The following is a 14,484-nucleotide window of genomic DNA, read 5'->3' on the forward strand; positions in this document are numbered from 1 at the left end:
AACCCAAATAAGATAAGTTAATAGAAAAAAATTATTTTGCCGATAAAATTTTTCCAATATTTTTTTATGTATCGATGTATCGAAAATAATAATACTTATTAATATATATATTAATGTTGGGCCTAATCAAAATAAAAGACTACTTCTTTATATATACTAGTAAAAGATGCACATGCATTGCATGTGCTATTATTATTTTTAATGTGATTAAATAATACTAAATAATTAACATGAAATTATTTTCGATTTAGAAAATTTGTTCGATTTAAAAGGGAAGTTTTGTTTTGAATTTTTTATATTTAAAATATGGAGTGACTTGAAAAGGTTTTTAGTAGAGTAAAAAGGGTAATTATGGAATTAAATATTTTGGTGTCCTCAAAATTAGTTATTCTAAGTCCCTCACACTTAATATAATAGTATATATATATATATATATATATATATATATATATTCAAATTTAATTTCTAAGTTCCTTAAAAAAAATACTTTTATATTATATATATTCAATTTGATATATTGTTGTTTATCTTGTTCATTTTATGTTAATCTTTGAAATGACATATCTGAAATAATTATATACAGATGCATATATATATCATATATAGAAGACAAAAATTTGTGTAACACAGTCTTACAGATTTTATTTTTTGAGACAGATCTCTTATTTAAATCATTAATAAAAAATATTATTTTTATAATAATAATATTATTTTTTATTTTAAAATAGAAAAAACCATCAACAAAAGACATAGTATTCAGTAAACGGCGAGTAGGTGTAGGATGCTTCTACGCTCTAAATCGAGAAACTAATGAATTTCCCATTACACCCTTCTCCTCATATATGCATAATTCTAGACTTGAGTGGTGCAAAAAGAAGGCACACCCCGCCAAAGATTTAACCCTATAAATTGACATCCATATTTTTACCTATTCTTCGTTCAATCCCTTCTGAACTCTCAACTTCAGCGATATATCCTTCAAATTTTGAAATTATAACTCTCCAAACAAACCTTAAAAGAATTTTCCACCATGTCAACCATAGTTTACCAAAATCTTGTCTCATGTTTTGAGACCCAATTCAAAGAAACAGCCACCACCATCAAGCTCAAATTCGTGGCGCCGCCGCCTGCGAGCTTGGTAGATATGAACACGAGCCTTGAATATGGCAACTGGGGTTTGCTTCAATCATACCCAGTCGAAAAGACCAGCTTCTGCACACAGTACCCATCATCATTTTCACGACTGAGCTCGAAATCTCTGGAATTGTGCACCGAAAATCTGGGAAGTGAATCGTGCAGTGATGTCATGACTGACAGCAGCAACATCAGCATTTTCTCCAGCTCTTCTTCGTTCAGTCACTCAAATTTGATCGAAGATTCATCGTCCTGTTCAAGGGTTGAACACGTAAAGCCGAAACAGGAAGCGAAATCATCGGCCCCCCGTCAGCCGGGTAGGAATACAACCAAGACATCAAATGACTTCCCACCGCCTCTGACTTCAATGTGCGGGCCGAGTTCTCTGCAAATGCGACGCCGTAGGGAAGGCGGAACGCTGATTATCGATGCGGTGGAGGCACCGTCGAGAAATTCTTATCTGCAAGCCGAGAGAAGTGACGGCAGACTCAGGCTCTATTTCTTGACTGCCTCCGACTCGGCGGTCAGCAGTACCACCTCCGCCAGCTCTGCTACAGAAGAAGAACAACAACGACAACAAAAACAAAGTGAATACGAATGCGGTGGTGAGCAGACATATCCAGAAGAAACCGACGAAGTCCTAAGTGAAATTGAGTCGGGAAAGGAAGAATTTGAAGGCGAGGCGAATTATGAAATGGGATTGGAGAAACTTCAAAGGTTTGGTAGGTGCAAGGAAGCTGGGCATGGAAGCAAAGGGTTGTGCAGTGTGTGGAAGACTGCTGCCTTTTGTGTGGCCACTTAGTATTTATTATTTTTCTTGAATATTTGCGTCTTTTTTTATCCTATTTTTGAAAATTCTGCTGTTTCTCCTTTTGGGATCAGTTTCGGTATCCAGGTTTAATTCTTCATGGGATTGAGATTTATGAGGTGTGGATGAATCACAAGTTATTGTGGGTATTTGATTCTATATATCCAAGTTAATTTGAACATTAAGTAGCATGTTTTTCAGAACTTGGGATCTTTCCATGATGTAGTGTACTTTTGTACGACTTGGATGTAACGGTATTTAACCATTTAATATGCAATTATCAGTTTAAAATGTTTGATCAAGATGTCGAAAATGTGATACGCCTTGGCCTTCTTGTTTTTTTTAATGATCTGATTTTGAACTGGTTTTTCAATTGTTTTGTTGGAAAATTTTACACATGAATCTGGCAAACTTTTGCATTATTTTGTATGTCCTAACTTAGCATGAATGCTGGTGGCATGTTCAACACATACAAGTCGGACGGAAAGTGGTGTTAACAATAAAAGAATGTTGCGGGAAAGTCTATACCACTTGTGAATAGACCCTTCAAGAGTTAAAGTTGATGAATGAGTCTATATCTTGGCGATGTATATAAGAAGTTATTTATATCTCACATAAGGACTCGTTGAGATAACGAGTCATTCACAAATCACGCATGCATGTGAACGACATTCCATATCTTGGTTAAATAATGTACACATAAACTATCTCATTCAAGGATATTACTCTCTACCCTCTAGCGAATTGATGAAAACAACAATTTTGGTCTTATATATTTGTTTATTTATGACTGTGTTCTTTTATAATATGTAGGACCGAGAGCTTAAAGCTATAGCTGATGGTAATGGTGCAACTCAAATCTTTTAAACCGCACAGCAGATCAAGCACCACGGTTCGATCGCTCTACCAAGTAGGGACAATTATTGCATCCAACAATCTCCCTCCCAATAATTGCACTCCTTACAATCAATGAGAATCGAGCCCGTGACCTTGGCTCTGATACCAATTGTAGGATCGAGCGATTGCCGCTTTACCAAAAGTTATAGCTGGTGGTAATGATGCAACTCAAATATTTTAAACCGCACAACAGCTCAAGCACCACGGTTCGATCGCTTTACCAAGCATGGACAATTATTACACCCAACATAATATATAATTTCAGTTTTAGTATTCATCTTTCAATTTTTTTTATAATTTTAATATTTTTCATTGAAATTGTTGACGTAACACTACGTACTTCAGTATCATATAAGTACCATGTAAATTAAATATCTCATGCTCAGCGCCACATTTACTAAAAGCTTAGCTCGAATTGCCATCTCCGGACCAACTTGGCGCATGCCTAAAGACTTTTTATGCATTCCTCGAGCCTCCAACAGCATTGGTGGCCCAGACAAGATGCGTATCATTGCACTTTAATTTGGGCATTTTCATTTTATCTGTTAGTTTGATATATCAATTACAAAAGAATGGGACATAACTATTAAATTAAAGTCCGTAGAACATATATAAACCATTTAATTATGCATGATTAAATCATATTATAACATTGTTACCATTATTTTATAATAAATCGTGATTTAAAAGGAAAAATTAATATTTGACTCATTGATCTGCCTAATTCATCAAAGGAAATGATATAGTGAAAATACCAAATTGATACAATTTGGACGAAGCAAAAAAGGAAAAAAAGCTCGATGACTTAGTGGTCCATCTAACACATGAAGATGTCTCAAATTTGGGACAGAAATCTTGGGTTTGAAATCTCTATCGTAATTTTTTTTTTTTGAAAAAAAATGGATGGGAGGAAAAAATAGTCAAAATTTGGACGACTCTGGGACTTCATGTTATCCCCACTTTATTAATTTGCGCACGTGGAGAACACCAGAGAAAATATATAATTCCGCCAGAATAATTTATTGCAGATAATGAAATTGGTTTTTGTACTGTACGGGGAAAATTATTATATTTTTTAAGAGAAAATTATTATATTTTTCACATGCATAATATAAAAAATGTATAATATTATAAAAAAATAATTGGAGGGGAGTTGCCTCCAGACTGTCTTCTCTCCCTCAGACAATTGAATTTTTTTAATGGACTTATTATAATTTCTTTTTTTATTTGAGACATCCAAATTACTAAGTTTCCTATTATTCCTATCCTAATAATTGATGTTTTTCCCTCAAATGTTGGGAGTAATTTATTAGTGTCTTATTATGTTTTTTTTTTAAAAATATTAGTATTTTATTATTTAAAAAAATATATATAAAAAATTATCAGTATCTTATTATTTTAAAATATATTGAGCTTGAATTGTAACTCAATTTATTATTTGAATTGTATAAACCAAAATAAAATGATCCGGCATTTAAAAGAGAAAAAGAACATCTAAACCGAACTTAACGACGGATCTACATTAGGGTTGTGGTGGGCTATAGACCACCCCAGATTTATTTATTTAATTTTATAGAGGCCAAATTAATAAATAATGTTGTATAATTTTTATCCTTGTATACACGTTTCTCTGAAATCTGTAAAATTACCTTTATAACTTTGCACTCTCAAGTCTCAATTTCATGTATACACACTATATCCCTATTTTTTCAGATTAATTTTTAAATATTATATTGTGTAAATGTATTTATAAATTGAGATTTTTTTTAATATAATTGAGAGATTAAAAATCACAATTTTTGAATAATGAAAATTTAATTTGTTAATTTTGATCAATTATTTATTTTTGGAACAAAATATATTATAATGGTTGGGAAAATGAAAATTTCAAGTTGTATTTATTGTTATATTACTCTAAATTCATGCAATTCTCAAATGAATTTCAAAATGTATTGTATATAAAATTTATTATATTTTTTGGTAATAATATATAATTTATTTTAGGATCGGGAGATTGGTTTAGAGATGAGTGAATAAACAATCTGAATAAATTCGTAAATGAATTATGGGTTAACAACACAGATAACAATTTTTGTTGGTTGGTTATCAACTAAAAAAAGTTTGGTATTAAATGAATTTTTTTTAACTGAAACAATATGAACGATAAAAATGACAAGGCTAATCAAACAGTTGGTTTATCAAACTAAAGTAGTAAACATACAAAAAATGTTTATGGATGTTCGAAGACTGAATAAATCCTAAGTCAATATCTTCTTCCGCTCAAGAATGATTTTACTAGAAGACTTTGATAATTACAAATTACAAGTAATTTTCAATCACCCACTTCAATGGTACTTATATGTTGCCTGCTGAAATTCCTAGAATACTTCAAACTTCAAACAAAATGACCAGTAAGATAATTATTGTCAATTAAAAGTATTTCTCAAAATAATATACTAACACGAATTAATCTTCAATGAACAGATAGAAACTCTTAACTATGTGTTGAAAGAATACTTAATCAGTTAAGCTCTCAAGAACTTGATACTGAGAATAATTCACGTAAATCAGAATATGTAGGAGAGTCTGAAAGTTCATCCAACTGATCATTTTATAGGTTTTGATTCCAACTGTCTACTTTTTTTTTTAATTTGAAAGTCATTTACAAATAGCGAGGTCGTTATGCCATGTCATCATCATTTCTAACAGATAGTACACTTTGAATAATGTGCATGGGACTCTGACATTCAACTGAAAAAGTGATTGTTGATACTGAAAATTTTATCTGATAAGTCAAGTTGGTTTTGATCCTTACCACGGAATGATTAGGTAGTCCTTATCAGTGTTCTCCAAACCGGACCGGACCGGCCGGTCCGACCGGTTCAACCGCGAACCGGTCCCCAGACCGGTCCGGAGATACGTACAAAACCGGAAAACAGGTTTAACCGGGAAAAAACCGGTTTACACCCGGTTCAACCGGAAAAACCGGAAACCGGCCGGTTTGTAGGAAAACTGAAAACCGGCCGGGTGGCCCAATTTTTTCTTTTAAATTAGTTTGGTCCAGCCCAGCTATCAAATTGGGCTTAAAAAATGATTTCTCCAAGCCCAAAATCCATATGATTGGTTGTCAAATGAAAAAAAAAATGTCAGCCCAGCTTTGCAAAAAAGAAATCGTCAAACCCTCCTCCAACCCCAACCATCGTGTCGCACTGTCGCTCATCTCAGCATCAGCCGTGAGCCGCCCGCCGCGCCACCTTATACCGGAATTCCGACCGGCGACCACCGTCACGAGTACTCAAGATAACCGTGCTTCTTGCTTTGTTTTGAGTTCATATTTGATTCCTTTTTGTTTTTTTGAATTCTAGAGATTTCACATATCCATTATTGTGATGTTTGTTGATTAATTCATGGTATGTTCTTGTTTTTTACTCTCCAAAGCTTTCATGGTATGTTCTTGTTTTTTACTCTCCAAAGCTTTCTAACAATTTAAATTTTGGAGAGTAGCAGATCACTTTTGGAGAACTGGACTGGACTAACAGATTTGAAAATGTGAAATCAATCTTTTTCTTTACACACTTTTATGTTGCCCCTTGTATCATCTATTATGTCTACTCTATAATTTTAAAGCATCATATATATTACTGAAAATATGATTTAACAAAATCCAATTAGTGTAAAAAAACACGTATTTTACAAAATGTTTGGATACATGCATGTCCTTGAAATGAAATGGGATAGAGAAGTGGTTATTGCCTTGAACAGTAAAACTTAAGAAATGGGATATAACTGTTGTTTATGAAAAATATTTGGATGCCAATCTATAGAATCAGGGAATTACCTTCAAATAAGCAAAACATATCTTAGTCCAGTTCTTGGCATATAAATAATTAATTTTGAAGTGATCTGTTAGTAGCTATAAATATTTAACATTTCTAAATTCTAACAATTTAAATTTTAAGAAAAATGATCTGTTAGTAGCAATCATTAACTAATATATCAGTTGGAATGGCTGCTTGGGTTGAAGTTACTCATATGTTCATAATTTATTGTTTATTTTTCCTCTTTTACTATACTTCATCAACTGTGCATTAAAGTTCATTATTTTTTAAAATATAGATGGATTCATCAAGTGGCGGGCAAAAATCTAGTTCCACATCTAATTCTGTTTCCTCGTTTAGAAGCAAAACCGATCCAGCATGGGCTCATTTTAAAGAGGATGTGGGTAATGATGGGAAAAGAAGTTGGACTTGTTTGCATTGCAATAATGTGTGGAGGGGTGGAGGGATCAATAGGATGAAAAAACATTTAGCAGGTAGAAAAGGAGATATTGCATCATGCAAAAAAGTTCCATATGATGTAAGATATCAAATGGAACAATCTTTAAAGGCATTTGAAGAAAAAAGCATAGCTCCGATATCATTTGAAGATGATAATATTGATGGTCCTCATATGACAAATCTTGAAGAAGAAATGCATCCACCACATACTCAAACAAGGGGGAATGATAAATCTTTTTTTGGTGCGGCTTCTCAAAAAGGAAAGAGAAAGAGAGATGAGAAGATGCCTAACTTTTTTGCACCAAGAACTACTGTCGGTGCACAACGTTCTATCAAAAGTGTGCTCGTAAGTAAAGAAGCTTTACTTAATGTTGATATGAGCATTGCTAGGTTTTTTTATGATACTTGTATTCCCATCAATGCTGTGAATTCTGTTTATTTTCAACAAATGGTGGATGCTATTGCTGCTGTTGGTCCCGGTTATAAAGCACCGAAATATAATCAGTTGCGAACAAACTTATTAGGAAGCATGAAAAAGGAAGTTCAATTAGTAGTTGATGGTTATCGAAGTGTTTGGGAAGAAAGAGGTTGCACTATAATGGCTGATGGTTGGCAAGATCGGTCAAATAGGCAACTTATAAACTTTCTAGTGTATTGCAAGAGGGGAACATCATTTGTGAGATCTGTTGATGCTTCTGATATTGTGAAAAATGCAACCACACTTTGTAATCTATTTGTTGAGTTAGTGGAATGGGTTGGATCAAATAATATCGTTCATTTGGTAACTGATAATGGGGCCAACTATAAAGCAGCCGGTGTTTTGCTTCATGATAAGTATCCTCTATCAAATGGTCACCTTGTGCTGCACATTGTCTGAATTTGATTCTTGGTGATATTGGTAAAATGGAGCTTGTTAGTAATCTTACAAAAAAGGCTTCTTTGGTAACAAAATTCGTTTACAATCATGCATTTCTGTTGGCATGGTTGAGAAAGAGAGAAGGATGGACAGAGATTGTACGTCCAGGGCCAACTCGTTTTGCTACTACATTCATTGATTGAAGAGTATCCTTGAACATCAACATGATTTGCAAGCTTTTTTTACTAGTAAGACATTTAAGGATTCTCGATACTTCAAAGACAAAAAAGCAAGTGTTGTTCTGGCGGTTGTTCTTGATACAAGATTTTGGAGTGATTGCACAGTTGTAGTTGGTGTTGCTGCTCCTCTAATACGTATGTTGCGTATAATGGATACTGATCGAAGGCCTTCAATTGGTTATGTCTATGACGGAATGTATAGGGCAAAGAAAGCAATAAAAAATATCTTCAAGAATAAAAAGAAATTTTACAAGCCTTTTACAAGTATTGTCAAGACAAGATGGGACAAACAACTTCGACGAGATATTCATGCAGCAGCATATCTCCTGAACCCTGCTTTTGCATATGACAAGTTTAATATGTGCACTAAAAAGGAGATAATGGATGGTTTTGTTGAGATGGTCACTACCTTGATTAGTGATAAATCTGTTCAGAGAAAGTGCATTGATGAAGTAGCAATTTATCAAGATAGATTAGGAAGTTTTGCTCGACAACTTGCTATTGATTCATCAAAGAGTATGCAACCAGGTATGCATTATTATTTTAAATATTATTGTTGTGGTAATTCTTATATTTTGTACTCATTGTTTAAAAGTTTAAATTTTCTTGTAGATGAATGGTGGAGAGTTTTTGGATGTAGTGCTCCAAACATACAAAATTTGGCTATTAAGATTTTGAGCCAAACTTCTTCTTCTTCGGGATGTGAAAGAAATTGGAGCGTGTTTGAAAGAATACATACAAAGAAAAGGAATAGATTGGAGCATCAAAGATTAAATGATCTTGTGTATGTCCATTACAACTTGCGTTTAAAAGAAAGGTGATGGTTTTTTTACTTACTCTTTCAATTTGAATTCTTGAAATTTAGAATTATTGTTTTGTTTATTGTTGTTGTTGTAGGCTTGATAACCAAATGAATTGTCAAGATCCTATTGATTATGAGAGCATTGATAAAACTGAATTTTGGGTTATGGAAGAAGAAGAAGAAAATTCTTCACCTATTTTAGACATAGATGAGTTGGATGAGATGCTTTATGGTGAGGAAGCTATTCCAATAAATATTCAAGAAGAAGAAAGTAAATTTTCTTTCCTTTATTTTTGTTAAATAGTTTGAAAAAATAATTGTTTCTTGGTTTATGTCTTAATAATAATTTTTTTTAACACATTTTTGCTTTTTGTTTGCTAAACATGTATTATTTTAATTTTTTTAAAAAGATTTAGATAAAGGTGTTGGTGAAATGCAAGAAACACCTTCTTTGGACTTGGAAGAACTTTTGGATGGTGGGGATGAAGATGATAATGACTACGAAAGAACACTTCAAGAATTGGATGCGGTGTGGGCATCAAAGAATGCAACTTGAAAGTTGCAACTGGATGTTTGATACTTTTTTGTATAAGAAACTTGATGTTTGCTACTTTTTTGTATAATTAAACTTGATGTTTTCTTGGGCACTTAAACTTGGTCATCACTATTTGGTTACATGTTAGGTTCAATTTGGATTTTTGAATTTGAAAAGTGATGTTTATTTGGATATTTGTTGTAAGTTTCATATTAAAATTAAGTAAAAACTATAAAAACATAAATAATTCAATATTTTACTTTTTTATTTATTATATAAAATAAATAAAATATTAATTTTATTGATCCGGTTCGACCGTCCGGTGGAACCGGTTGAACCAGTTGAACCATTTTTTAAGGCTTGACCGGTTCGATTAACGGTCCGGTTATAAAAACACTGGTCCTTATATAATATAATCTCAAAAGCCTGATTGGTTCAGTAAGATATGGTCATCATTGATCATTGAATCAGTGGCCTTTTATAATTAGTTTGTCTTTCAATACTCAGTTAGGCTTGTTGATCGGTTGGGCTCGAAGCTTTCAATAGCCTGTTGGAATCAGAATTTTGAAGTTTGACAAATTGAGCGATTAAATACTACCGAACTGATCAACTCAACTGAACATATCGTAACTGAAATTACGTAACTGAAGTTGCCCGAACTGATTATTAATGTGCTAAACTTGAAGGCAACTCAACTGATAAAAGCTAACTGAAACTATGTAGTTGGCTGGACGATCAGTAAGACTGATCAGTTCATCAATTGGCTATGAAAGTCAACTGATAAGTCAGCTTGACACGTCATCAGTTAAAGAGTGTATCTATCAAGCGACAATTTGTACAAAAGCATACTGCAACTTGTAGTGGGAATGCCGCATATCAGAACGCCATAGTGTACGATTGTCAGAAGTGTAGAGCCCAAATTCAGTACACGTAAAACCCATGTATTTATTTAATTGCTAAATCTATTATTTAAGTTTAAAAATAAGTCTTAGTGGTGCATGAATTATTTAAATGTATTATTTCAAATTATTTATGTTTATGTGATTCACGTTAAAATATTTCTCGAGTTTCATGTTCAGACGATTATTCGATGCGGGATCGAGGAAAAGAGACCGGAGACGATTTTGGCAATTTTTAAACGTGGTATTGTATTTTAAGTTAAGAATGAGACATTTTAAATAATTTATTTAGTTTTAGCATTCTAAAAGCATAAGTTATTTATTTGAGTGAGTTTAGATTTTTAAAACTTTTAAAGTTAGCTAGTGTGCTTTTTATTTTAAATTAGGCACTTGACTTGTAGTGAGAATTAACATTTTAATTAGCCTTTTTATCAACATTTTTAATTAATATTGTTAATTGTGTAATTAAGCCATTTAATTCCCTAATTAAACACAAAACTCATGCACACACACGTATACACGACACAACACAAACATATTTCCTTAAAACTTTTATTATTTTGAGAAGAGAAAATTAGGGTTCTTGGAACCATAGAGCAGCCGCCCCTTCCTCTGATTTCTTTTAGCAAATTTTCGTTGATTTCATTGCAAGAAAATCGTTCCACGGTCGTCCTATATCAACCTCGCATCTTTCCCCGCTTCAGTGTCGTCGTTCGGTAACGTTAAAGATTAAAGGCACGTATATACTATTTTTCCTGCTTCGATCATGTCATAGTATGTGTTGCATTGTTTTATGCGTAAAAATACATGTGTGATGTGTAAAGTTTGAGCAGAAATTGTTTAGATCGCATTTGGAATGTTTCTGGATCTGAAAATATTGTTCTTGCTGTTCTTTTAAAAACTGAGATTTTTCGGTCGCTATTTTGAGAAAACTTTCAACATGAAAATCGTAGAACTTTTGGATATCTTCGATTTGATATAAAATAAAAAATATTTGGATTAATATTGAGTGAGTTATGGCGTTTTTCGTAGAACTGCTCAAACTGCATTTTCTGAAAACTATGTTATTGATGTGTTCTTGAAGTTTATTATTGCATGCTTCGTTGGGGATCAATGGGTGATCATTTCTGCATTTAGGTATGCTATGATGTTGGGTTGGTATTTGGTATGCCGGTTAGTGTCGATAGGCACTTTAATTCATTAGAAGTCGTAGGAAATGATTTGATGTCAATTTCCGTGATTTTGAGATTTGTATTGTGTTAGGATGGGCGTCGTGTTTTGGGGTGTTTGTACAGGTTGTGTCAATGTGGTAGCATCCTAGGATGAGTCTCATGGTGTCGGTTCATAGTCCTTCCAATCGAGTTTAGAACGTTAAGCAGCACATGTACTAAACTTTCGTGGGTTTTCTACTACCACAGGTACAAGGACCCCGACAGGGACCCTTACACGGGGTCCGTGCCTTTGTTTTCTTCGAAGTGCCTTTTTACAGAGTCTACACGGACCCTTAGACGGACCCTGAGACGGGGTCCGTGTCCTCCCTTTTCTTCGAGTATACAGATACAGTACCTACACGGACTCGGACCCGAAGGGGTGCACGGGGTCCGTGTACTTCAGTTTTTTTGAAATAATTTGTTGATTGTTTTGGGGTTTTATGTCATGGTTTAGTACGATGATTAAACGAGGTCAAGTCCATAGCGGACTAAAATGTCATAAGCTACTTATTCACTTCGGAGGTGAGCTCGAGTACCTACGTCTAAGATATGCAAGTTAAGTATTTTAAACTCATGTTAGTATGTGCAGCAATGGCCCCAAGCGAGATCCAACGAATCCCTCAACGCCAAGTAAGTATGTTCGACGTGCAAATGAGAAAATGTTCTATTTTTGATGTACTTAAATGTCATATGACCAATTTATGAATGGGTTTGGAAGTCGGTGAACGTGGCCGAGAACATCTCCACCCCGTTAAATTATGAACGAGTTTAGATCATGATTGGAAAGCATTAAAGCATGAACGGAGACCAATCTACCCATTGAATTATGAAAATGGATCTCATATATGTGGCAGTGGATTTTTCCTTGTCAGCCCAGTACTGTGGTTTAGTCTGATCAGACAATTTATGCTATGGGCCACTTTCTTTGAAACATGCCTCTACGCAAAATGATGAAGTTTATGCATGTTCATATATGTACAAGTATGCAAGCATGCTTAAGAAAATTTTCACGTTATGGCACGTCTATGTTATGTATGTAAGATCAAGATTTTACATGCATGTTAAAGTTCAAGTTCCAGTATGTATGTTGTAGTTTAAAGTTGCATGTGATTTTATTATTTATTACTTGCTACTTCCAGTTTATACTTACTGAGTCTTTAGACTCACTAAACTTGATCGATCCAGGTGAGGATGACTTTTAGGAGTCGAGGGGTGGGGACCAAGGAGCTGGCTTGGACTGAGCAGGAGGCTAGACCCGAGGACCGCCCATGTCATTTTAAGATTTTACGAAAGTTTCAAATACTTTGATTTCATGTTACTGATTATAAGTTTTAAACAAGTACTTTTAGTAAACTTCATTTGAGATCTTTTGTTGCAACAATATTTGGGGATGAACTGTTTATTTTATCGAATTTGGAAAGTTCGCCTTTTATTTTTAAAAAAAAATTTAATTTTCCACAAGTTTCAAGTAGTTCAAAATATAGTACGTTACATTTGGTAACAGAGAGGTGTTCTTGTAAAGGGTTATCCTACTGCCAGTAACAAGAAGCTCACGAAGTCACACCTCAAGTCTGTAAGTTTTAAGGTTTTAAATTTATGTTCTTTAGTAAGCATTAAGTTCTGATTTCAGCATGTGCATATTTAGATGTCCAGGGATAAAATGGTAATTTTTGGGTTTCCAAGGGCAAAATGATCATTTTGCACCCGGGGTGTGATTTTGGTCATGACAGCATCCTGAGCATAAATTCATGATATTTTAAATGTTTATACATCATGTTTATGATTTTTGCGCAATTATGATTAATACGGTGTATGCTTGGTTTAAAAGGAAAAATTATGTAAATGCATGCTTTTATTTAAGTAATGAATATGATGACACGTTTTTGAAGGAAGTGATTTAGTTGTGACTAACACGATGACACGATGACATGTAGGTCGGGACTCAGTGGACGGGTAATGCTGTCGCTGATGATCCTCGCCGCCAGGTACCACGACTACACAGATAGATCCATCGACTGACATGATGATACAAAAGTTACAGCTAATGAACGGAATTAAAAATAAGAAATTTAACACACATATGCCGATATTATGTTATATGCTATGATTTTGACCACGTTTTGACAGAACACGTTTACGTATACGATTTTATTGCAGATATGAAATGTATGTTAATTATGCTATTTTTCACTGATGTGTGCTACGTATATGTACTTGTTGTTACTGGTACAGGTGTGTTGAGTCTTTAGACTCACTAGGCGTGTGTGATGTAGGTGATCATTTTGAGCAGGAGACAGGAGGTGCTGAACTCTGAGTAGGCAACCCTGGTGCGGTGACATCACCCGAGGACCGCAGGTTTTTCCGCATATTGAGTTATGAGTTTTGAGAGGAGTTAAACAATTTTTTTATACATTGAGGATATTATGATTTTTTCACATTTATGTTTACGTTGATTTTGGATGACGTTGGTTATTTTTAAAATGCGCTACTTTTATTGGCAAATAAATACGATTATGTTAAATGTAATTTTGTAATTGCGAGCTGTTAAAAAAATATATATTTCTGCATTTTATAACGGTAGACGTTACACAAAGAATAACTAAAACAAATAATACAAAGATTTTATGGATGTTCAGAGGCTTCACTTGCTTATACGTCACCCCTTCTATCAAAAGGATAGGTTTTCCACTAAAGATTTTGATTAGTTACAAAAGCTGTAATAACCCATTATGTTTGGACTTAGACACTGTAAAACCAAAACTCTTAGTTACATTTACCATTTATCAGTATACAGCTAATTTTCTTTCTTAGCACAACTGATCTTAG

General features: G+C 33.8%; 3 protein-coding genes across 3 annotated transcripts; all 3 read left to right on the forward strand.

Moving 5' to 3' along the window:
* The first annotated feature begins 866 nt into the window (after positions 1 to 866).
* LOC140833905 (protein FANTASTIC FOUR 3-like) lies at positions 867 to 3,066 on the forward strand. Its single transcript, XM_073198404.1, has one exon. It carries the CDS (start codon positions 1,031 to 1,033, stop codon positions 1,934 to 1,936), a length of 906 nt encoding a protein of 301 aa, XP_073054505.1. The 5' UTR covers positions 867 to 1,030; the 3' UTR covers positions 1,937 to 3,066.
* A 3,889-nt stretch (positions 3,067 to 6,955) lies between these two features.
* On the forward strand, positions 6,956 to 7,993 carry LOC140835400 (uncharacterized). The gene has a single exon (XM_073200892.1). It carries the CDS (start codon positions 6,956 to 6,958, stop codon positions 7,991 to 7,993), a length of 1,038 nt encoding a protein of 345 aa, XP_073056993.1.
* Positions 7,994 to 8,176: 183 nt separating this feature from the next.
* On the forward strand, positions 8,177 to 9,690 carry LOC140833380 (uncharacterized). Its single transcript, XM_073197737.1, has 4 exons — positions 8,177 to 8,739; positions 8,824 to 9,028; positions 9,109 to 9,284; positions 9,424 to 9,690. Exons 1-4 carry the CDS (start codon positions 8,349 to 8,351, stop codon positions 9,567 to 9,569), a joined length of 918 nt encoding a protein of 305 aa, XP_073053838.1. The 5' UTR covers positions 8,177 to 8,348; the 3' UTR covers positions 9,570 to 9,690.
* The last annotated feature ends 4,794 nt before the right edge of the window (positions 9,691 to 14,484 follow it).

The sequence above is a fragment of the Primulina eburnea genome, chromosome 6 (genome assembly GCF_022965805.1).
Source record: "Primulina eburnea isolate SZY01 chromosome 6, ASM2296580v1, whole genome shotgun sequence".
Classification (NCBI taxonomy): domain Eukaryota; kingdom Viridiplantae; phylum Streptophyta; class Magnoliopsida; order Lamiales; family Gesneriaceae; genus Primulina; species Primulina eburnea.